Here is a 23,035-nt window from a genome sequence, read left to right as displayed (position 1 = left end):
CTTGTTCACAATTCAGGTGCTTTTATTAGATTTTACTTGCAGGGCTTTACTGAAAAGAACTCCAGTCCACACCCAACACGCACACCTCTGCAAGCCGAAGAGCACAGAAAAGAGCAGCTAGCCCCAGGGAGCTCAGGAGAGCCACACACACAAACCCCGTGCCGGACAGAGCCGCCTGCCCTCCAGGCAAACACAGCCAGGCAGCAATGAACTACCCTTCAAACAGCAGCAAGATGGCGCGAGGGATCCTTCAACTGCAAAGGGTAGAATCCATGTCACTCCTGCCAGCTGTTTGTGGGCTGCAGCGAAGGGGGTGGGAGGGCAGGGACGAGCTGTGAGAAGTCAAACTGTGTCCCCCCCACCAGCTTGCCCACCCCGCTACTGGCCTCCTGGAGAGAGGGCACAAGCGGAAAAGCCCCATCTGATGGATGGGGTACCAAGGGTCTGTTTGACCCATTATGATCAGCCAGTCCAAATTCCCCTATCAGTCTGGGAGGAAACAAGCTTGGAGCATTATCCTGCCAGGGGACTCACTCCTCCTGTTCCAATCCTGAGCTGCTGGTTCTCTTTGGATAATGAGAGGAAGGGCCTCGCTGACCAGCTGGGAAGGGGTCCTTACAACGCAGCTCAGGAAATGTTGGGGCGTTTGCATGAGTACAACTGGAGAAAGGCAGTGAACCCCGGGGCCAGGTGCTGCTCCGAGAATGGCAAACAGGCCAAAGTTCAGCAAGACTCCGGGAGAGGGGAAGGCAGGCGTTGGACGGGCACTTCCCCAGGCTACCAGCCGCCTCTAGCCTCGGCTCAGGGGCTGGCCAGCTGGGCTGCTATTAAGGTCACTAATGCGCAAGCAGAGGAAGAACAGGACCTGCAATTCTGCCCCAGTGTGGTTAAAAACAGAAGCAGCAGCGGCAGCCGCTGTTCTAAATTTAAAGGACCAGTAGAGAGTGGTGATTTCCTGGGAGACCTGCCCCTTGCGGCCTGGCCCCCACCCACACCCCGGCTGTGGCCCCCGAGGCCAGCGCTGAACTTCAGGCACTAGAGAGCAGCTAACAAGACTGGATTTGCTGTGAGGAGACCCAGGCAAGTTGGAAGGATGGAACATGCTGCATGTTTGCTGTGGGGCTCATTTTGCTCCAGGGGAGCGGATCAGCTGCTGAAAAGGTGTGGGGCTCTTCCCTTTGCTTGGGCACCTGGGCTCTGGCTAACTCCCAAGCAGCCAAACGGAAAAGAAGCCAGGCCTGGCTGGGGGGTCTAATGCAAAATGGGTGCTGGAGCAGGCCCTGCACTTGTTAATGCAAAGCAGACTTACAAGTTACATTCGCTTCCTAAGTGCCACAGCCTCACTCCGGAGAGGGGAGATGGCCAAGGACAGTAGCTCCTCCAGTGGCTGGCAGATGGAGGAGCTGGCACTAAATGCAAGGCAGTGGCAATAGCAGGAGCATGCACCGTGTTGCCGTGCCTGGCTTGCACCCTGCGATGGGATGTCCCCTTAAGGGAGAAAGGCGTGAAAGGACACCTGCTCCACAGAGCTGGGGCGGCTGCCCACCAACCGCTTTAGCAAAAGCCATTGGCCAAGGTGCCAGCCTCACCTCTGGTCTGGGACAGCGAGCTCCCTCTGCTTGTTCGCTAGCCTTTGGGAGATGTAGCAAGCGGGAGCAGACCCAGCCCTGCATGCCCTTTCAATCAGGATGCCATGACCCTAGGCAGAGGAGAGCCGAGGAGTGACTGCCAAATCCGCTTTGTGGAGAGGCAGCTCAAATACGCCTGTGCACCGTGCTGCTGGGCTGCAGTGAGGGGTCACCCAGGAGAGACAGGGCTCTTGGGTTCGCAGAGGGATGGATACCAAGCACACGCCAGAAGCACCGAGGATGAGCTCTGGGGCAGGGCCGATTTGCTTCTGGCCCAGCGCTGATGCTCACTGTAGGTTCACCAGCTGCAGCCCATTTAGTCAAAGCTGTAATTATGGTGGAGGCTCAGCCGAGTCAGGCACTGACAGCTACGGAAAACCACTGGAGAAGAGCCGACTGCTGACAAACCAACCAGGCATTGGAGAAGGAGCGCTGGGGAGGGGGGACAGCAATCCCCAGCTAAGAGCGGGCTGTGGGACCACACCATGCCTACAGCATCACTTCCTCCCAGGCCATCTCCTGTGCTAAGGTTGCTGGGACAGGGGAACTGCAAGCTAATCGAGGGAGGTCAGCCCCTTGCGGCCATGCACCTGTGGAGATGGCCCTGGAGTTCGCTCAGCTCCAAGGGAGAAGCAGCTGCTGTCGAATGAGATCAGCACAAAGCCTAGAGAGCCCCTGGAGCTGGCAGGAGAGCCAGTCACAGGATGACAGCGTGGGGAGGTAGCCTGAGTCATGGTGGGGGGAGCTGAGTGTGTGGACACTGAAGCAAAGAGTCTCCTCATGCTGGACTCACAGCATGGGGCACTCCCATTTCCAGCTAAAATCCCACCCACAGCCAGCCTGCCTCCCCTCCCTATCGCTAGGCCCCAGAAAGGACAGCGCAGAGCGCTCTGCAATCAGAGACACAGACCTGGCAGCCCCCCCTCACTTGGTCTGCCCCTTGTGGCGCATCATTACAGGGGAGTGGGGCATGAGAAACCAGCCTGCTTTTTAAAGGGTTTGCCTCTGTATTTGTCAGTCTGCCCGTAGCGCCAAGCAGTGGGACTAGGTCCTGGGGAGGCTGCACATCTCGCAGTGGTCTGTGCCGGGCTGGTTCATGAAGGTGCAGTGTAGGCAAGCCCACATGGCTGAGGACGCAGCATGTGTTGAACTGCCCATGGCACCATATTCATGTAACCCTGAGAGTGGGACACCAACCGTGCCTGTAAGGGGGAAACAGAGCAGAGGTCAAGGCTGGGAAGAGGGGAGGACTGGGGGCAGGAGGAGATTCACAGGGGAGCTTCTACATGTAACGCAACACCCTGGGACAGGGGAGTGGCAGGGCCTGACCCTGGGACCTCTGGGTCTGAAACTAGCAGTCTCTCCTGCCTCGGCTTAGAGCCAGAGAGACTCATGCTACTAAACCTGCATTCCCCACGCCTGTGCCTTTGCCCAGCCCACTATCTGTGGTCTGTGCTGAACGGGGTGGGGCACTGCACAGCAGACTGCTTGCGGCTGTGATGTCACAACACCTGTCGCAGGCAGGAGACAGAGGCAGACAATGGCATCCAGAGATTTCCGTGCTTCTGTCTCCCAGGTCTAGGATTGGCTCAGGTAAATCAGGCCAGGATTGAGGGTCTCTGCTTCATGCCACAGCCCTCCCATGATGCTCCTGCCTTTGGCCCAGGAGGTGGGTACTGCCTGAGCCCTCAGTGCTCTGAGCCCCTGCTGGCCTTGGGAGCCAGCTCATTCCTTGTGCAGGAGCACGGCTGTGCCAATCAGCAGCCAGCCCAGGCAAACCACTTCGTTATTCCCCGTTGCTGGTCACAGGAGAACAGCAGATAATTCTGGGAACTTACTACAGAGCTGTTCAATGGTGGCCCATTGCTCCGATTTCTTCCAGGTCTGCGCCAGCTCCTCGTTCCTGGTCCTCACCGCCTCCAGCAGCAAGCTGATGCTATCCTGTACAAGAGAGCACGCAAGTCTCAACCAGGCCACATGGACTAAGGCTGGGCTCCTGCAAGCCCCTGCCCCTCCACCTCGCACTCCAAGCTCCATAGTGCGTTTATTCCCCAGTGGCAGCCAAGAATTCTAAAAAAACCCTTTAGTTTGATCTTTCATCCTTTTTACAGAGGTGCCGCTCTGGGGACACAAGCAAGCGGACACTCCTTGCCTGGAGGGGGCTAGTCAACAGTGTTTGACTGGCTTTATCAATCCTGCTTCTAGTTTCTCCCCAGGGCTGACATGTCCCCTGGCGCTTGGCCAAACAGAAGCTAGAGCAATTCATTCAGGGCGTGTCTAGAGCAGATCAGATGGCCACAGTGGGTCCCTTCTGGCTTTAGAATCCATAAATGAACATAGGCTGGAGCCAAAAGGCACTTGTTGCACCCTCTGCACAGACAAGTGGGCTAGAAGTATCTGGTCACTTTGTATTCATGTTGGGCTGTAAGATTTAGCAGGACTGGATGAAGGCACCATGCACCTAATCACCATACGGAGCCTTTACTCAAGAGGCCAAGGGCTGGAATAGCAGGAGGGCTCAGACAATAGTTTTGAGGTGTATGGGCAGGTTTACACAGGGGAAACTTGTGCAGTGCCTACCTACATGAGGTCTGGCTCTAGTCACCACTACTAGCCCCTCGTTTCAGGAGCACTGGAGCACCTTCCGGGAGTTCAAACAGCCAGTCCACTGTCCCCCCGAATGGCAGCTGCTGCCCATTTCTGAAGCGAGCCTGCGAGACAGCCAAGGCTCGCTCACGCTTTTATCACAGAGAAAAAAGACTGGACAAAATTCCAAACACAACATCTCCCTGATTGGTCCTGATCTCCAGCTGCCCACTGGCAGCCCAGCTGTGCTGCACATGCTCAGTCTGTGCAATTCTCGAAGCCTCTGGAAAACACATGGCTTTTCTTGTTGGTCTGTTATTTGAAAATGGGAAAATATGAGTGGTGCAGATGTTAACGCAGGGCCTGATACACAGCCAACTCCCAGTGCCAAGCCAGTACAGCAGAGCTGCAGAGACAGGAAGTAGTTGTCCTGGAAGAGATTTGGTGACTCCGATCTTGTTATCATTATAACAGGAATTTCTGATTCTGATACTTTTAAACCTTTCCAGCTACCTGAGCCGGAGCCAAGAGGCTGTATCCTGCCTGTGACCCTCCTCACACAGCCACCACCGACTCACTGCTTCCAGCCATGCAGAGGCTCAGATAAATCTAGCCTCTTACCATCAACCAAAAGGGTCACTGAGAAGGAAGGACAGTTGCCAAACTGCATTTTCTCAGCAGGAACTACAGATAAACCAGCAAACAAGCTGGGTCTGAGGACTCAGACTGGGCGTCACAGACGCACAACACTTTCCACTGCATATGCAACTGATGCTCTTGCCTTGATTCCTGAGGAGGAGCGGCTTGGTGCCGGTCTGTAATGCGATGCTCACTGCAAGCCCTTTGTGCCTTTGTCATTAGCCAAACTCATTTTCTATTAACATACCTGCAGAGGCATGACCTCGTTCGTGACCAGAAAAAGGAGCAGATGGAAATCAGAGATGACGTCTAGGAAAACAGAGGAAGTGTTCTGAGATAGGTACGTGGCCAAGCTGTGGAAGTCCTGCAGAGATTGGAAGGGGGAAGAAAAACAATACGGAAGTCATATTTCCTTACCCCAGTGTGATAACCTGATTTTTCTTTTCAGATACACTGACAAAGAAGATTCTGGTAAAATTCCTTCCTCTATCAATAGACACAACTGCGATGTAGACTGACATCCTGAAATCAGAGAGCCTTGCAGACTGAATTGCAGCTTTTTACATGTCCAGAGAAAGTGAATCTGGAATGATTCAGACATCTGAAAGACCCCAGGGCAGAGAGAGCTGAGCCCAGACACTGGAAAACTCAGAATGGCAGCAAGTCAGAGCCAGGAAGTGAGGGAACAGGGGCCACGGGAGGATAATGCCCCAGTGGCGTCTTGGTGCCCCAGTCAGGAATGAGTGAGCTGGCTAACAGGATCATGCCCTCTGAAGCCTACATCAGCCAATTGCGCTGAAGTGGAGTAGGCTCGCCAGGTGCAGAAGAGACCCATGCCTCACAGCAAGGTGGGTCAGGAATCCTTTAACCGTACAGTCACGCTGACTACTTCACTATACAGCAAACCCCCTGAGCTGCTAAGTGATACGTTCTAGTTGCCTCTCTCACAGCTTCTGCAGGAGTTTGTGTTTGTGCAGGAACTATTCACTCCCGATTCATTTTGTGTCCAACTATTTCCAAAGAAATCTTTGCTACTTTCCATGCCAATCCCTTTTGTGAGACAGACCATTACTATTATCAAGAAACCCCAAATGCCTGCTGATTTGGCCAGCTCACATGTGGCTAGGGCAATTTGATAGCTGCCCCTTTCTGTAATGAACAGTTCAGCTTTTGAAAACCATTCCACAAAAGCAGCCAGCATTCTCGGTGTCAGCACTAAACCCCAGGAGCCACTGTAGGCCCTGGATGTTGTTTGACCGACCCCTAGCAGAGCAGTGAAGCAGCTCAGTTTTCTCACATACAGGATGCACTCTTCACTGATTCTTGATCAAACACACACCATGGAATTGGCAGCTCCTTTTTTAGAACTTACTTGCAAGAGGCAATTCTTGGCAAGCAAAACGGCCTCATTCATATCGCTGGGATGGGTGAGGACTGGCGCATCCAGCAGGGATGATTTATAGGAAGGTGCAAAGCATTCAAAGAGGGAAGTTTTGCTAAGCGTATTGCCAAGTGTGGATCAAACTATGAGGAGATGGCTCAATGGAACAGCTGCTGCAGTCTCTCTACTGCTGTTCCCTTTCAGGGGCTTAGTGTAAGGGAAACATGTAGAAGATTACATATATGTGTATGATTGTACAGGTAGGAGACACACTTTAAAGCATTCCTCACCTGAGTTTCTCCCAGCACGTCACGGTTCTCAATAGGGAACGGATTTTGAGAAATAGAAAAAGTGTAAACGGGATCCTTGGGGAAAGTTGTGGTAATCTGAAAAGGCAAGGAAGAGCTATTAGAGCAGAGCGCTAGGATGCTGAGTAGACAGGCCAGGCCTGGTTCACAGGCGCCGGAGACCTCGGCCCACTGCCTCCAATAGCTGAGAAACACCACTCACTGCACGGCACAGTGTTCAGCCATGAAGGTCACAAAGTGATTATTATGTGGAACTTCTAAAGCCTTTTTCACATGTCAAAGGATATTTGATCAACACTTCCCTTTTCCAGAGCAGCCCCAGCATTCAGAAACAGTGAGCATGGCAGCCAACTCTCCCTGAAAACATACAGGCTCACACCGCAGACCTCCTCCCCTCCCCCACTGATCTGACAACTGTGCGCCTGAGGCTGGCAATTTGGAACTGGCTCTTTTTAGGCACTGGAAGAATTACACGGAGGAGGCTGGATTAGAGAGGAACGGGGGGGCACTGCTGAAATCTGCAGCTGGGACTTGGGACAGTCTGAGAAATGAATAAAGAGTTCACTCAGATCACCTCTTTACATACATCTGTTTTCTCTGCACTACAGGGCCTGGCCTTGAGCACAGCCCAAGGAAAAACAGCATGAAACACTCAGGCCATGCGACTCAGCCCTTACCAATAGTCTACGCCAGTGAGGTTACAGGAGCGCCCCCTCCTGGCTTGGAGCGGTTATCACCTGGACAGGTGCTGGTTTTGAACACCACTGGATAGAGGGGTGCTTTGTCACACACAGCGTGTTGGGGAAGGGGAACTTACGGCAAGTGAACTGAATAAAAATGCAGTTCCTTTATTTCTTGCCAAGGAAGATTAAGGAACCAGAAAGTTGGTGTCTTATTGAGAACTTGGCTTTTGCCATTTGTATCAGTCCAGTCTGAAACCTTTTAGCAACACGAGGTGCTTCAGTGCGGTGCACAGTCAATATATTAGAAAGAGCATCAAAAGCACTGAAGCTGATACAAGCTTTTACCCAAATGGTAAGTGACTCCTCAACTGCTTGAGCATCCAAGCAGGCTCTCCTGCCTGTCTCTAATCTCGTGCAACTTTCTGCCACTGGAATCAGCCATTCCAGCAAAGGACGAGACCCTCTCTGATGCAGGGTTTCCCAATCTCCTCCTAATCCTGGAATCCCCTGCCATCGATACACTCTTTGGTCAGCTTTCCCAGGCCCCCCAATCCTGTCACTGGATTGGTGGGGACTTTGCCAGATGCTCAGAAATCCCACACGAGCAAGTGGACTCCTAAGTTCTTACTACGTGGAATTGAGCCAAGCAGGGCTCAAACAAACCCTTTGCCGTCCTCTTCTGGCCTTGTGCATTTTGTTAAATTGAGCTTTACATGCACTGTCCTGGGACTCACTAATATTCCTCCTCTTTGCCGCTTACGTCACTTGGAAGGACGACAGGTGGGCCAGAAAAACGTGCAGGCCAGCAACGTGCCTTCATACTCTGATTCTATGGCTATTAAAGCCTTATTAAAAAAGAGCTTTTCAGTCAGGGATGTGTGTGCAGTTTGTAGCTGACAACAAAGATGCAGAAATAACACCCATTGCAATATTAACCAGAAAAATACTTGGTCAGTATTTTTTTTTTTAAAGATGCTTCAGAAATTCAGTTTTCCATCATTCCAGACTCCTCCTAAGTGCATGTTCTGTCAATCTGTTTTCATCTTAATTACACCCCAGGTAGTCCAAAACCAGATGCCTTTACTGCTGGGGTAATAAATACGTTCCAGTGCTGTCAATTGGAATGGAACGTCTACAGGCTCCACACAATGGATCCCATTGTTCCAAACGCAACATTTCACTGCATGAATCACGTGTCAAAGTCTTCAGCCCAACACGCCTTTGATAAGTGACACACCCCACAGAAAAAAACCAACAGAGAAGAAGAGTGAGTGTTGGTTTCCAGTCCATCTGCTTCCCCACATCTGGGCTTTCCTGGGGCAGTGCTTGGGACATTTGTATTCATACTAGCAGCACATGGAGTGGACCAGTGCTTTGACCGGATTTAATCATCAGTGGCACCACTTCCACTCCCGCAATATTTTCTGTCATCTGAATGATCTGCCTCCCAGGCTCCCAGCCAGGAAAGGCCTCCATTAAAGTTGAAAGACAGTTTGAAAGCAGAGTTTTAATGCTGCTCCCACGTGCACTGGCAACACTTACTAAAGAAGGCAGGGCTCTCAGATCAGTTGCCCTTTGGCTCCCAACACTCAAGGATGCATAGCCCAAGAAACAACGCTGCTCCCTGGGGGGACACATTGAGTGGTGAGCAGATGGGACCTGAACACAGAACTGCAACTAGGATTCCTTCTCCAACATGAAAGCATTAGGAATTGGCAATGAAGGAGCTGTAGCCTTTTCTTAGTACAAACCCAGCTTGCTGATCACTGGAATAAGCAGTGTTCTTAATCACTGCTATGAAAGAGACAACTGGAGCTTTTTAATCAGCTCCCAGTGATTTAATGCCCAGCTTCCTTCATTTATGGATACATTCTGTTTCATAACAGCAGTAAGACACTCCAAGAAGCGCCTTTTGGAGAAGTAAATGCATTTCTCTGGCATCACATCACCATCCACCCCAGAGTGCTGCACTCACGCAAAAGTCTGCTGCCTGTTGCACTCCCAGGTTTGAAGAGCTGTTTAAAGAAAGCAAACTCGAGTTAAAACCTTCAGACCTTGTGGACTTTTCAGAAGGTTCAGTGGTGTGAAAGGAACTTTGCCTCGATTCTACAGCCAACTGCAAATGAGCAAACACTGCAGCGAATACTTACATCTATGATTAGATACTCGACAGGGAGCGGGCGAGCCAGCTGAGTGATCTCATTGCCAAACTTGTCTATGTCCTGAAATAAGAAGGGCACAGTTAGTGAACTGGATGGGACTAGTGTAGACAATATGGATCCCTGAGCTGGAACACCTGGATAAACTGGGAGCTTCTAAACTATTAGGATTGTTTTTCAGATTTATGAAAAAGACACAGACAGCTATTCATTTTCCTCTCTCATTTTGTTGGGTGCTAAGTTACTGTTCGAAGGGCAGATGTGGGGCTGTTCCTGCAGATGAGGCAACGCTGGACACAATAGCTGCCCTTCGAACAACTTCCCTGCTTCTCAGATAATTCCACCCCAGGTCTCAGTTGATGTTTGAAGCAGACAAGCCAAAAGGTGCGGTGTTCCACAGCTAGACACAAAACTGACTTTCTGCACAGGCTGAACTGTCAGGTCAACACACTGGAGTCTCCACTCAAATTACGAGCGCTTTTGCCCAGCATGTCTATTCACGGCCGTTGGAAAACCCACCACTTTTTCTTAAATACACAGACCTGGAAAAAACATACAATCTGCCAAAGCCAAAACTTGTTTGGCTTTGTCAGACGAATTGAACAAAGTTTAATTATGAAGAAAAATGGCCAGCATATGTTCATTAATCATGCAATGACAATTAGACTTGATTTATGTCAAACACGCTGAGTTCAAACAGCTTCAGAAATAAATGAATAAGAACTGACTCTTTTCATTACAGATTCTGTCAGAGGGGATTGTGTTTTCTACCTAAATCATCCCTTCACGTGATATAAATCATTCATCAAGCCACACATAAATCACACACCCAAGATTTCCAGTCACAGACCTTACGGAAAAGTTCAGTTGCTGAGCTCTCTCAGAGTGGCTGGGAGGCAGGGCCCATGACAGTTACACAGACTCACACACGGCTCTCGCCCCTGGCACACACGCAGACTCGTACATGGCTCCTGCTCCGGCATGCTCAATTTACTTCCTGGGGAACACTGTAAAAAGGCCATGACATTGTCCCACACTGCAGATAGAGGGGGTGTCTTCTGGGGTTTTGTGAAGCACTCCTAAAACACAGCCAGCATGCCAAACACTTCAGAGAGACACTGACAGATAACATTGTCCCTTTAAAAGCTACATTTTCTGCCTCTGAATGTGCCGCTACTCAGTTATTCTAGTACAGTGATTCTCAACCACTGTGGGCCACATACGCGCCTCTCTATATGTTATGTGGGCTGCATCCACATAATATAAATATACTACCTGTACGGCCCGGAGGGTGTCACATGGGTCGCAGCTGTGTGCCGATTGGGCAGCAAGTGGCCTGCAGGTTGAGAACCACCACTCTAGTATTTATATACCAGAAACAGGCAGGACTGTGGCCAGCACCCCCTGCAATCACTCTGGACAGTCCCCACATGCTCAAGCATGCTTTGGCATGCTACTTTGCTTGTAGAAGCCAATAGCACCCTAACACCATGTGTCCCTGGAAATAGTTTCCCCTTTGTAGAATCAACCGTCCCATCTTTGAAGTTTCCTTTACAAGTAATTCTGATAAGAATAATTTCTCCTTGAACGTGACAGGTTGTTGGCCTCGTGGTTATTTTAGCAACAAGCCTGGTTGCTTGTGGCCTTAGAGCTCCCTTGCTCTGACAGCAGCAGCAGGAGACTTGGAGCCTTTTCAGAGGGATCACAGGGCCCGAAAGCCAGCCCGTGTCTAGAGCTCAGCAACACTGCAAGAATTAGGAATCAAATCCAATCAAGCTACATCAGTTCCCCAAACACTCTCCTGCCCCTGCAAGAAAGAACCTGCAACAACTCACACATAATTAGCCCATCTGGAATTCATTTTCAAATCTAATTAAGTTCTAATATGCAGAAACATTTTTCCAGCACCTGTTCGCTTTAATCTTCCCCTCTGGGGATTTCCATGATAAAAGCCTTCTTTTTAATGTCATGCTACTAAGGCCTGAAAGATATTTTCTAAAATTGTTACAATCAAATTGACACCTAACATCCCCCAGCTAAAGGAAGTATCTGTGCCTCCCTCCCTGTGGAACGAAGTAGGCACCTTCCTCCTCCCCACATGTACAGTTTTATTAGGCAGTTACATTTTATAGCTTAACAAATGGCAAGCTGGAGGATTGCTATGAGATCACTCCAAATTTGGCAGTCACCAGAGCACTAGCAGCCTTTATGGTATACTATTCCTGTAACTCGGGACTCCGGGATTCCCAGTGCCAGGCAATGCCATGTGCTATGCTTAGCAGCCACAGCTCCAAATGGAAGGCAGTAAGGAGTTAATGAAGGCTCAAGTCTACTCACTGTCTGGACAAGAATCAAGCAATAGGCCCCAGAGGAACTGGGCAATGAATCATCCCAGAGACAGGAGTGGAGATCAGCTCCTGCAATCCCAACAGTTTGAAACAGTTTGACCTAATGATACTGCAGCTTCTGTCTTCCAATAGGAAAATGATTAATCCATTGACGCGGAGAAATATCATTAACCAAGGAAGTTACTCTCAACTTTCTCATGCTTCTGCTGGCAAGCTGGCTGCAGGCCTGCAACGGAGAGAGGACAGCTCAAGAAGGGTTCAGATTCTGAGTCGTGATGAACCAACGTAGGTACGATCAGCCACCCAGTGAGGGTGAGGGCAATACTCCAAACTCTCCGTTGCCATGATGCCTACAAAAAAACTTGACAGCAAATTGGACTGCTAGTGATCTGAGACCACCTACCACACTGCCCAATATCATCCCACTTGTGTTCCCCTGTCTGTATCCATCTATTGTCTCTTGTCTTACACTGATTGTCCTTGCAACAGGGACTGTCTCTGTGTTCCATGGGATCCTGGTCCATGACTGAGGCTCCTGGGGTCTATGTACAACAAATGGACTAGGACTCCTTATTCTCCAAGGGAAGAACCTTTTCATATGGAGACTCATTTACACTGATGATATTTTCCCTCACGATCAGATCTTCCCTCAGTTCACGCTGCTTATGTTGCTTCGGAGTTAGATCAAGTTTATTTGGGTTTTTGAGTACACTATGACTTAGCTTCTACCTGTCGCTTTTTGCCTGTAGATCTCAGAGTTACACTATAAAGGTAAGCAGCATCCTCGTGCCACAGGTGGGAAATCTGAGGCAGAGGTGAAAGACCTGCCTACGCTCACGCAGCAGGTCAGTGACAGCAGTGGGAGCAGAACCCTGGAGACTCCTGACTCTCTGTCCAGAGCAGTCTCCACTGAGCCACGCTGCGGGCTCCCACTAGGATATTTCTGAGACTGAAGGAAACCTCTCCCAGCTCCAACCTGCACAGCTTGGAGAAGGCCAATACAAGTGGGTACTACTAGCATATTACATGCACACGCTTCCTCTTAGCACAGACCTAGGAACAGACTTTTCACTCCCAATCGCAATGGCATTCTAACGAGAACTCACTCACTCAAGACGCTGTAAAAGTCCAGGGGGCCTGCTTTTGATTATTTAATCTTAGCCAAACTGCTACAGGCACAGAACTAGCCAATTTTCTGAACTATGCTAAGGACTGCCATGTGCTTTATACTCACTTAGAGGCAGAAGCATTTCCTGGTACAGACCAGATGGCTACTGTAGGACGGCTCTCCCCCACCAACTGAGACAGGGTGACCTTTGAACATCTATCAAGTCTCTCACTGCTGGGAACTCTCTAGGTGTGGCAAGCTTCTGCAAGAAGAATAAACCCAGTGTCCTTCCATCCTCCCCCATAACTATCCTCGGCTGGGGACAGAGGACTCTACTCTCAGGGAAGCTCCTCCCACAAAACAAAGGCATGCACAAGAGGAGAACCTTTGTGATATGAGGTTTGTTAAGATTAAGATGGAAACACCCCCCGGTCCATTCTCTAGCCGCTCCTGAGCAATGGCCGGAGGCAGCAGCCACTACAGCACCCTTCTGCAGGTTTTAAAGGAAGAACAAAAAACGGATCGCAGAGCACTCTTTTTCTCCACTTACGAGAACTTTCCTCCATGTTTTGGTTGCTCAGAGAATTCCCGTTGTCATAACCTGCAGGGATTTCTCTAACGAAGGCCAGAGGTGGAGTTGTGTTGTGCTGTATGTAATACTCTTCAGGCAGGAGGAGAGGAATTTATATATTGAGCACCTGTAACACAGTCCAGTCCAAGACTGGCATTGGGCTAGGAGAAACTGGGCTTGGTAATCCCATTCGGCCTTAATAAAAAACAGCAAAATGCTGTCAAGTCACTCCAAGAGCTGGACGGAGTGAGGTTTGCCAGAGCTGGAACTGAACGGAAAGTTGAACAGCTGATGCTTCTTGCGGCTGACTCTGCATGAGGCTGAGCAGTCATCCAAATGCAAAGACCAAACTCGTGGATCTCCAGCATGAGGGGAAATGTCCCTTTTGTAACACAAGTGTCATTAAAAAAAGCTTTAATCTTTTCCCATCCCAGAGCACTACAAGGATGACATCATGTTTGTGCTGAGATCCCACGTATTTGTCTAAAGTTAACAGGAGAACCAAGTCCCACAAAAGTACCAACCCATGTCTACTTCAAAGGGTCGATAAAACTCAGCTCTCGCATTTTTTTGCTCCACCTGATGGACCGTTGAGACATCCATGAAATAAGTCTAAAGCCAGAGTCCTGCAGTACTACCACCGACTTCAAGACAGCGCTGCAACATGAGGTTCGCAACAAAATGACACAGCTTGCTAATGGAAAGCTATGAATTCTGCAGATTAGCTCCAGACAGCTTGAAGAGTTTGCGGCATTCACACACAACGTGCAGCAATGAACATAAGCACAAAGCACACAGATGACCGTAAGGATGCATACATACACCATCAAATTTCCAAAGGTGCTGAGCACCCACAGATCCCACTCACTTCAATCCCAATATCAGGCCCCCAATGTTTAAGTTACATTCCTAGCTTAAACAAGCTGGATAGATACACTTATTTACTTCCCAGAAACACGCAAAAACAGTGAGGAGACAGAGGGCAGGGACTTCTAACTTATTAGGATAAACCCAAGTCTTCTGCAGTCCTGATACAAAGTGAAATCTTTAGTCTGCCCATACTGCTGGAAAATGAACTAAGGAGGAGGTTAACAATACTGTGGTCTCTCGTGCTAGAGGAGAGAATGGTTACCATTATAATTACAGCCACTGTGTGTCTGCATATTGAGAAGAGAGGGGACCTTCAGCAGATTTGCGTGGAGTTACTGTTGTTGAGAAGTGTTTACCAGTCTTTCTGCAACATCGTAATAACACAGAATGTTGCACTGCAACACCTGATAGTCTTCACGAAGCCCGCACCTTGAACTGCTGGGTTTACCAGTGGGATGGTTTTTCCTTTCAAGTTGATCACGATGAGAAAATTATTTAGCAGAGTAATTTATATTCCTGGTCCCGAAAGCTCCTGATTTTCACTCCAGAACACATTTACAGCTTTCATACCCCATGGACTGAATATCCACTCAGAGAAAGCACCATGCTACCAGTGCTAATGGGATGGTTTCTGTGAGTAGCAGGGCAAGAGGCCAAAACAAAGAGAAAGGTAAAGACATACAGGAATCATTAGGCAAATGGCTAAAGAAAAAATACTTTGGGTTATGAAACAGAGCAAATCTGGTGCCATCAGTTTTCCTGTTTTCATGATATTTAAGAAGTCTCCAGCTGATAGAATATTGAGTCACACTGGTTCACGTGGGAACCTTATTTTCAGCAACAGCTGTAACACACTGAGGGGCATACTAGCCTCTGACCCGATTCCACAAATGCATCTTGATGTGCGCCATACAAGAAAGCCTTGATGAGTGAAGAGAGCTGTTATTTTGCCTTGAAGCACCTCTTTGCCTGCTTGCCAGAGTCCTCGAACCTGTAACACTCTCACTAATTTCTCCCAGCTGTATAGCTTTGATCCCTGACATAGGCTTCTATTTCTGCAGCATTACTAATTCAGAGACATTTCTTAAGTCATTTCAAAAGCAAAGACGACACATACTAAGAGCAAAGATACAAGATCTTTTCCTTATGTGACGAGCAGATTGTAGAACACTTGCAGCTTTCTACTTCTCCAGTTTTACAAACATCACCTTTTCCTACTGGCAGGAATTTAAAATGCATCTACTCCTTTATGCAACTAGTGGAGACAGGAATTTAATAGTTCCCTTCCCACACTCGGATGCTAAATTGTTCTATAAATATATTCTACACTACACAAACATTGGCTTTTTGGTTCTCATCCAACCATCACAATAAACTTACATTAATATAGCCCCTTTCATCCTAAAGTGCTTTTCAAGCTGAGCCACACACTACATATATGGATTATTCTTGCTCACCAGTGAAACAGCCAACTGAGGTGAAATGTGGCAGCTGCTTAAGAGCACACAGCAACCCTGCATGACAGCTTAGGGCAGGAAGCAAAAGGCTGAAGAGTAAAGGTAGGCAGACTAATTATCAAGCTGGACAATGCTCCTGCTATTGTGCTGACAGGAGTGGCCAGGGGGTTACATTACTAACCATCTTTGACTTCTCACTGCAAGGTCAAACCTATTCCAGACTGTTGCTCCCAACAAGATGCTTAAGCAATGCTTCGCCAAGCTTGCTGTCACACACACAGTGACTATGAGGTAGTGTCTCTGACCTCAGGCCTTTTTGCATTTAATGAGACCCAAATGGTCTTTAAAGCCAGAAGTGACTAAGCTTCCCATCAGTTTAAAAATGTTCCAGAAAAAGTAAAAGGTACTGAATTCAAACATGTTGGGCTGCAAAGGACAACTACACCCACCAGAGCACCCCTCAAGCCTTCTTAAAGCACATAATGAAAATGGCAAATATGGGTCCGAGTTATGAAACATTTGAAATAATCTGAAGACTGACCCAATGAATCACTGGTTCATGGAAATTTCCACAGAACTCTGAAGTAATCTGTGAGCATTTTGTTTACCTCCATCAATTCGGGTTAAAAAGTGGAATTTAGAACTTGCTAGAACATAACACTGGTTTCTCGTGACTCTGAACGTCTCATTAAAGTGCGGCACTACAATGGCTCTGGACCCGGAGACATGGGCTGTGGCCAATGCAATACTCTTCCTGGACCTGAGTCGAGTCTTTGCCTTCTGAGATGGAACACGGCATGCGGGGATCCGCAGTCAGCATGAGCTGCACCTTCACATTCAAGACAAGCGCAATTGCACCAGCTTTATTTATTCAAATTAGGCATAGCCCTTGGCCACCTGACAAGGTCCCAGTGAGAACCTCAGTGGGCCATTTGGGCACCCTTTGGGAATTGCCTGTATGTTGTTGTGGTGGGGACTTAGAATCAGCTTCATTGGTGAGAACACACTTTGCAAGCACCACACGTGGGAAAGCCTGCTAGAGCGATGAAGAGATGTGGCTGGAAGGTGTTTCACAATTGCAGGTGGCATCAGGGCAAACCAATAGTGTGGTATTGACAGGAAAAATGTGCAGAATAGCTCACCGATCAGCAGTTTCCTGAACTTCACTCAGCACCACTTTGGGGCACACAAAAGTGTTCCTGCAAGATTTGCTATCGGTGGTGAATGCTGCCCTCATTTTAACAGCGTCAACCAAGGCAGCCAGGCCTAGCCGACACTTCTCAAATAGGAAGTGCCACAAGCAGACCAGATCACGAACGTCAGATATAAACAAAGATGAGAGACCTGGCTTGGATGATGGATGGCCAATTCGTTGGCAAACATCTCCATTAACTTAATTTTCTCCATCCTTGTTTGTGAAGCACCAAAACACAGCAAACAGGATTTCTGAGAAGCAGCACCATTATTCTCACTATTCCAACCCAATTCTGGAGAGGCAAGAGGTTTGAAAAACTCTAGGAATGAATGTCTAAAGGGAATACTCATCTTTAACAAGAACTACAGACTCCATACGTGCAGCAGTCCAGTTACTGACAGGGCTTTTGCATGCCACTCTGCACATGTGGTTCTGATGGCCTAATCCTCTTGTAGCTTTCTGCTCTGAAAGTAGGTTGCCTCCACTGTGCATCAGGAGGGGCTTCTGAGGCTTATCATGCAACCAAAGAGAAAGGTTCTAATAGCAGGCACCAACTGAAGCACGAGAGAGAGAAAAGACAGGGCTGTGGAATTCATTCCCAGGGGATGTTGCGAAAGCCAAAAGTATAAACACATTCAGAAAAGAACTAGATAAGTTCATGGAGGGTTGGTCCATCAGTGGCTATTAGCCAACGTGGTCAGGGATGCAACCCCATGCTTGGGGTGACCCTAAACCTTTGACTGCCAGAAGCTGAGAGGGGAAGACAGAGGTGGCTATGTTCTGTACACTCCCCGGGAAGCTCCGGGACAGGCCACTATCAGAGACAGGATACTGGGTTAGATGGACCATTGGTCTGACCGCTCTTATATATTCCTGTCCCTGCCCTTTTTTTAAAAATGTCTAACAACCCCTTCCTTCCCTGCCTTTGTACTCACAGGCTACTGCTACCCTTTGGCTGGGGTATGCGTGGTCTCTCTCTCCTCTGGCTGGCGCTCTATCTGGGCAGACAGAGCCGTATTTGCCATTTTCCTGCTCAGTGTGTTATTGTAGAGTGCCTGATGCTGTTCCGTAGGTGTCTTATACAAGTATTAAATACAATAAATTCTCACCATCTTGTTAGGAACCTGCTTTTATGGCGGCTTTAACTTGGTGCATCAATTTGCTTCAGTGCACTCTGTGTGTAAGTGTAATTGGGGAGAGCAGGAAGCAAATACACTCAGCGGGGGATTAAAAGTCAACAGAGAAGCATGGGAGCCACCGCCAATAAACACAGAAGACGTGGTTAATTCAGAGTGCCTGCTACAGGCCCTACGTGGATCACTGCAGACCTCACTTATAGGCTAGATAGCCAATGGCTACTACTGCACTGGGAACCATAATAGCACTTTTAGGAGGAGGAAATGGAGCTTACACAATTACTTCCTGTGGACACGCGGTGAATGGTTACTACCGAAAATAGTTCAAAACCTCCAAGCATCCTTTCACTGAGTTGGATACATCGACTTCCAGATCCTCAGCAGAACTGGCCCATATGCCCTCTTTCACACACACTTCGGCTGTTATCTTTAGTCCTTACCCCTTACCTTATAGAATACGTCAGGCACATATTGCTCACTGCTGGACTCCTTCGCATAGCCGAGCTCTGGTGCGTCCCGGCACGGCAGCAGGCACTCATCCCGTACCAGTGCCATGCACTGATTAGAGACTTGGTAACCCTCAAAGTGAACCTGGTTGTCGGGACCACCTAGAATAGAAAGTTACTTTTAAACCACTCCAGTGGAGGAATGGACTTATTCTTCTAAGTCCCCACTGGACAGCATTATGGTTTAAACAGCCAGGTTAAACATGACATTGGCTTTAGATATTGATGCGAGTTGTGTGCATGGTTTGCTATATTAGGAAGTACTTTTAAACAAGGATTCCCATAAATGTCCTATTTTTTACTTTATACTTCACCCGGCTTCAAGAGCATTTTCCCAGCTAAACTAATGGTATCAATTCCTGGGGCGAAACCCTGGCTGGACTCAAGTCAATGGGAGTTTTGCCATTTATTTAACTAGGCCAAGATTTCAACCTAGCATCACAGCCCTCAAGCCTCCCTCTTCAGCAGAAACGCTCTCCAAAATTAAAACCAGGACTATGGTTCCTGCTGTCCTGTTTTATTTCTGTGCACTAGGCATTAAGGTCTACACAACGAATTCCAGGCAACAACAACTTAGGTTGATCACCTGGCAAACAGGACTATGGGCAAAAGTATAACATTTTCTCAGTCAGGAATGGATGGGTCAGGGGAATTTTGACACACAAAACTGGAAGCCAAGACACTAGCTTCAGGTGGCTTTGTCATGGATCACAAAATCAGTGCTTTAATTTGGCTAGTTTAAGCAGCAGCAGGCTGTCCGCTATTAGAACACGATGAGATATCAGAGAGAAAATCAGGCACATATAAATGGTAAGAGTGTGCTGCTAAGGTGTGACACTGGACGCTGCAAAGGGAAGTGAAATTAATCCATGCAGGGGATCTTAAAAAGGCAACACTGATGATGCAAACCGCACATTTACATTTACACTGCATACAAGGAACAAACCAAGTGCTTGTAGAGAAACCTGATGGGCTGATTTAACAGAACAGAATGAAATTAACAGAACAGAATGAAATTATCTGGACCAGATGATCAGGAAAGGAAACATTTATTTCCTAGCCTCAGATTCCCTCTGCTCTGGGGCAAACACTTCCAGAAATGAAACGTGGGCCAAGACACGAGGAAGGCCCGAACAAAGGGAACCACCATTTCCTCAGTAAAACACCTTGTTTGAAAAGGGATATACACATTTATCTTGTAAGAAAAGATGAATGTGTTTAGCAGCCTGGAATGTGTGAGGCAGCTGTCTGGTCACATGGACCTTTTACTGAAAAAGGCCCCAGAAACATCTATAAAGCTTGGGGCTCAGAGGAGGCAATATCACATTGCACTTTAGTTCTCTACATTGGAATTCATGCTTTTTTCATTGTTTAAAATAGACCCCAGAACCTGGCCCAGGGAAACCTTAAACGAATACATCTGTGTCATCTTGGAGATGAATGGCAGATTGAACTTTTAACGCTGTAATTTCCCCAACACATGCCAATGCCTCCATGAACTGGCCATGTGCATCAGAGTATTCTACTGTACTCTTCAGAAGGTCTCTGAAAAATTCTCATGTGACAGAAGCCTGCAAGATGCTCTACTTTAGACATTTTGTTTTGTTGACAAAAACATTTCACACACTTAGGAAGATTCTGAATTTCACTTTGAAGGGTTTTTTCTAGTATCTGTTTCTCACTGATGGATCCACGAGGGAAATAAAGGTCCCTGGCTTTACAGTGAACCATCACAAGTAACTTTCAAGACCCCAAAATTCTTGTGTACCGGTACTGCAGCATCCATCATTTCAGCTGACAAGGCCTGTACATAATACCCTTGGGAGTTAGAGAATGGTGTTCCCCAAATTGTCTGGAATACATCGCCACTGCTGGGTAGTAAGAGCATGGGAATCAAAGCCACTTCTCATGCACAGCAGTGCTCTAACTGGCACTCTGGCCTCTTCCACCCTTCCTATGGAGTTAAACTTACAAGAGATTAATTAGCATGGTCTAATGGACTGAGTACTGGGCAGGGAGTAAAGAACTCCGGAGTTCAAGTCCTGGCTCGGCAGCCCATGGCCAGTCACCATCTCTGGGTCTCAGTTCGTAATGTGGACAATACTCATTCCTAATCTCCCTGGAGAGAGGCCGCTGCTACTGAGTGCAGAGTGCTCTGAAGATGTGACATGTGACGCAAGCACTAGGTATTATAATTCTATTAGCTAGAAGTAACTAAAAAACAGAAGGGGCACTTGAGAGAGAAGTGCCTCCCAGAGCAGAATTGCATTCAACTGGTTGAAATCTGTTTTATGAATCGGATCTCGAGTTCCACAAGTGCACGCCCCCTAAAGCATGTTATTCCAGGGGCTCGGGCTGCTGCTTCTGTGGAGTCTCAAGAGCAGGTGTAACATTTAAAAGACAAACAGGCAGTCACCCTTTGGCCATATGGTATTTGTTGTTAATGCTAATTTTTTTTCACTCCTGGTTGAAACTTCTAATGGAGGTGCAGTAAGAGTGTGTGTGTGGGTGGGTGGGTGTACCCCCCATTGGTCCTAACTGCATTGAAGGGGCCTAGAGAAACAGTTGGAAAAAGAACAGTTAGAACATGGAGTAAGGGAAATCTATTTTACTTGATGGGTTTGAGAATGACCTAAAACTTGTTACTAGGACTGATGGGAGACAGTTTGAAAGATTTCAGGTGGTCAGAACAGTCTGCATCTTGATTGGGAAGAAGTGCATGTTCCTTTGGGGTGACCACAAGAGAGAATCCCAGGAGAAACGAGGGTTTAAGGGCAACTCTGCGCCAGTTTATACCTGTAGCCATAACAGTGACAAATTTGGATCCAAAGTGACCATCTGGAGACAGGCGACATATGTTGGGATGCCGGTTCTGAAAGTTTCCAGCAGTGATGCACTCTTCTGCACTTAAAAAATATGTATCCTAGGAAAAAATAAAAACAAAACACAGCAAGATGATGGAGCTATGAGATGTGCCCCACCTCCATTTCACTGGGCTGCAACTGAAGATGCCTCGTTAAAAATATGCTTCTGAGTAAAGCATTTGTGAAAGCTGTGAATGGAATACTACAAACAGAGGGTGTAAAGGACTGAATACAGGGGACTAGCAGTCAGGAAGGCCAGAGTCCTAAACCTGGTTCTGTCCAGGATGGTGTGGTCCTGGGTAAATCATTTCACCTCCCAGTGCCTCAGTTTCTCCATCTGGGAGACAGGGATAATATTGATCTACATCACAGGAACATGGGAAGGTTGAAGTTTGAAGATAAAAAGCACCATTCAGATATTACAGTATATCAGGGTTTCTCAAACTGGGGGTTGGGACCCCTCAGGGGGTCACGAGATTATTACATGGGGGGTTACGAGCTGTCAACCTCCACCCCAAACTCCGCTTTGTCTCCAGCATTTATAATGGTGTTCAATATATAAAAAAGTGTTTTTAATTTCCAAGGGGGGGTCGCACTCAGAGGTTTCCTATGTGAAGGAGATCACCAGTGAAAAAGTTTGAGAGCCACTGCACTATAAGCACTCTGAGGTTCAGGCAGCAATGCAGTCTCCAGAGGAGGTAATGCTCATTTGCTCACCAAACTCTCACCCCTTACGTGAACCTGCGCCTGTTCCCTACACTCTGCCAAAGTGCCTCTTAATCAGTCGTTCTGTCTCAGGAGTGAGGGAAGGAGACTTCATGCTGCTTCCCATGCCTGTGGCGGGTTCCCAATCAGCATTCACTGATCACACTCCTACCCCTTCAAATGCCTCTGAAGACCCAGGTGTACCCTGAAACATTGTAATTACAACAGACACACCCCACCCTACACTGCATTGGCTCGACTTGCGCCTTTCATTTCAGCTCTTCGGGGCAGGATTCTGCTGGGCAGAGCCTGCATTTATGACGCTCCATAAACAACAATAAATACAGAAAGTAATTATTGATGCTCTTGCTCCTCACCTTGTTTCTGCTGTATCGAACAGTCCCCTTCCGTGTATCTTCAGAGACCAGATCCGTAAATATCCAGCCAACCTTTGAATTGAAACAAAACAAAACACCCCCCCCCGTTTTTTTTTTAAAAGGGCAATCTCTTTCACTCGACCGAGAGGTTCCTCGGACCTAGTTGCAAGAGCCTGCTGTGCGGCACCCAATGAAAATTACTCTCCCAGCTGCATGGTGCTCATCTGAACACAACTTACACATCTGCAGTGTCAGCTAGCCAGCCGAGAGGACTTGCAGTTCTTTATGTCTTGCTGGGGAATTTTTTCATGGAAAAACCTGGAGGCTGCAGGCCTTCCTTCACCTCCCCCACAGCAAAAAGCCATTTGCTGCGCAATATTCACAGTGAAGGAGCATCAGCAACACCAGTGATCTCATTTTCTGATACTAGTAGTCACTCGTTAACATACAGCTAACATTTCCCACTCAATTCTAATGTATCCCCAATCCCAGCCTGCTCTGCTCAGAGCAGCAA

The 23,035-nt window shown here is 48.0% G+C and overlaps 1 protein-coding gene across 1 annotated transcript in view; it reads right to left on the bottom strand.

Moving 5' to 3' along the window:
• Positions 1 to 23,035, bottom strand: part of NPLOC4 (NPL4 homolog, ubiquitin recognition factor) — a 38,481-nt gene continuing 15,446 nt past the window's right edge. Inside the window, exons 9-16 of the mRNA XM_032797235.2 lie at positions 22,522 to 22,593; positions 21,372 to 21,498; positions 18,517 to 18,677; positions 9,376 to 9,447; positions 6,525 to 6,620; positions 5,101 to 5,217; positions 3,467 to 3,569; positions 1 to 2,830 (exon numbers count right to left, since the gene is read on the bottom strand). Coding sequence (XP_032653126.1) covers positions 2,673 to 2,830; positions 3,467 to 3,569; positions 5,101 to 5,217; positions 6,525 to 6,620; positions 9,376 to 9,447; positions 18,517 to 18,677; positions 21,372 to 21,498; positions 22,522 to 22,593 — 906 coding nt within the window. The 3' untranslated portion in view covers positions 1 to 2,672. The remainder of the gene's footprint in view (positions 2,831 to 3,466; positions 3,570 to 5,100; positions 5,218 to 6,524; positions 6,621 to 9,375; positions 9,448 to 18,516; positions 18,678 to 21,371; positions 21,499 to 22,521; positions 22,594 to 23,035) is intronic.

This window comes from Chelonoidis abingdonii, chromosome 13 (assembly GCF_003597395.2).
Source record: "Chelonoidis abingdonii isolate Lonesome George chromosome 13, CheloAbing_2.0, whole genome shotgun sequence".
Lineage (NCBI taxonomy): Eukaryota > Metazoa > Chordata > Testudines > Testudinidae > Chelonoidis > Chelonoidis abingdonii.
This window is presented reverse-complemented; position numbering and strand designations above follow the sequence as displayed.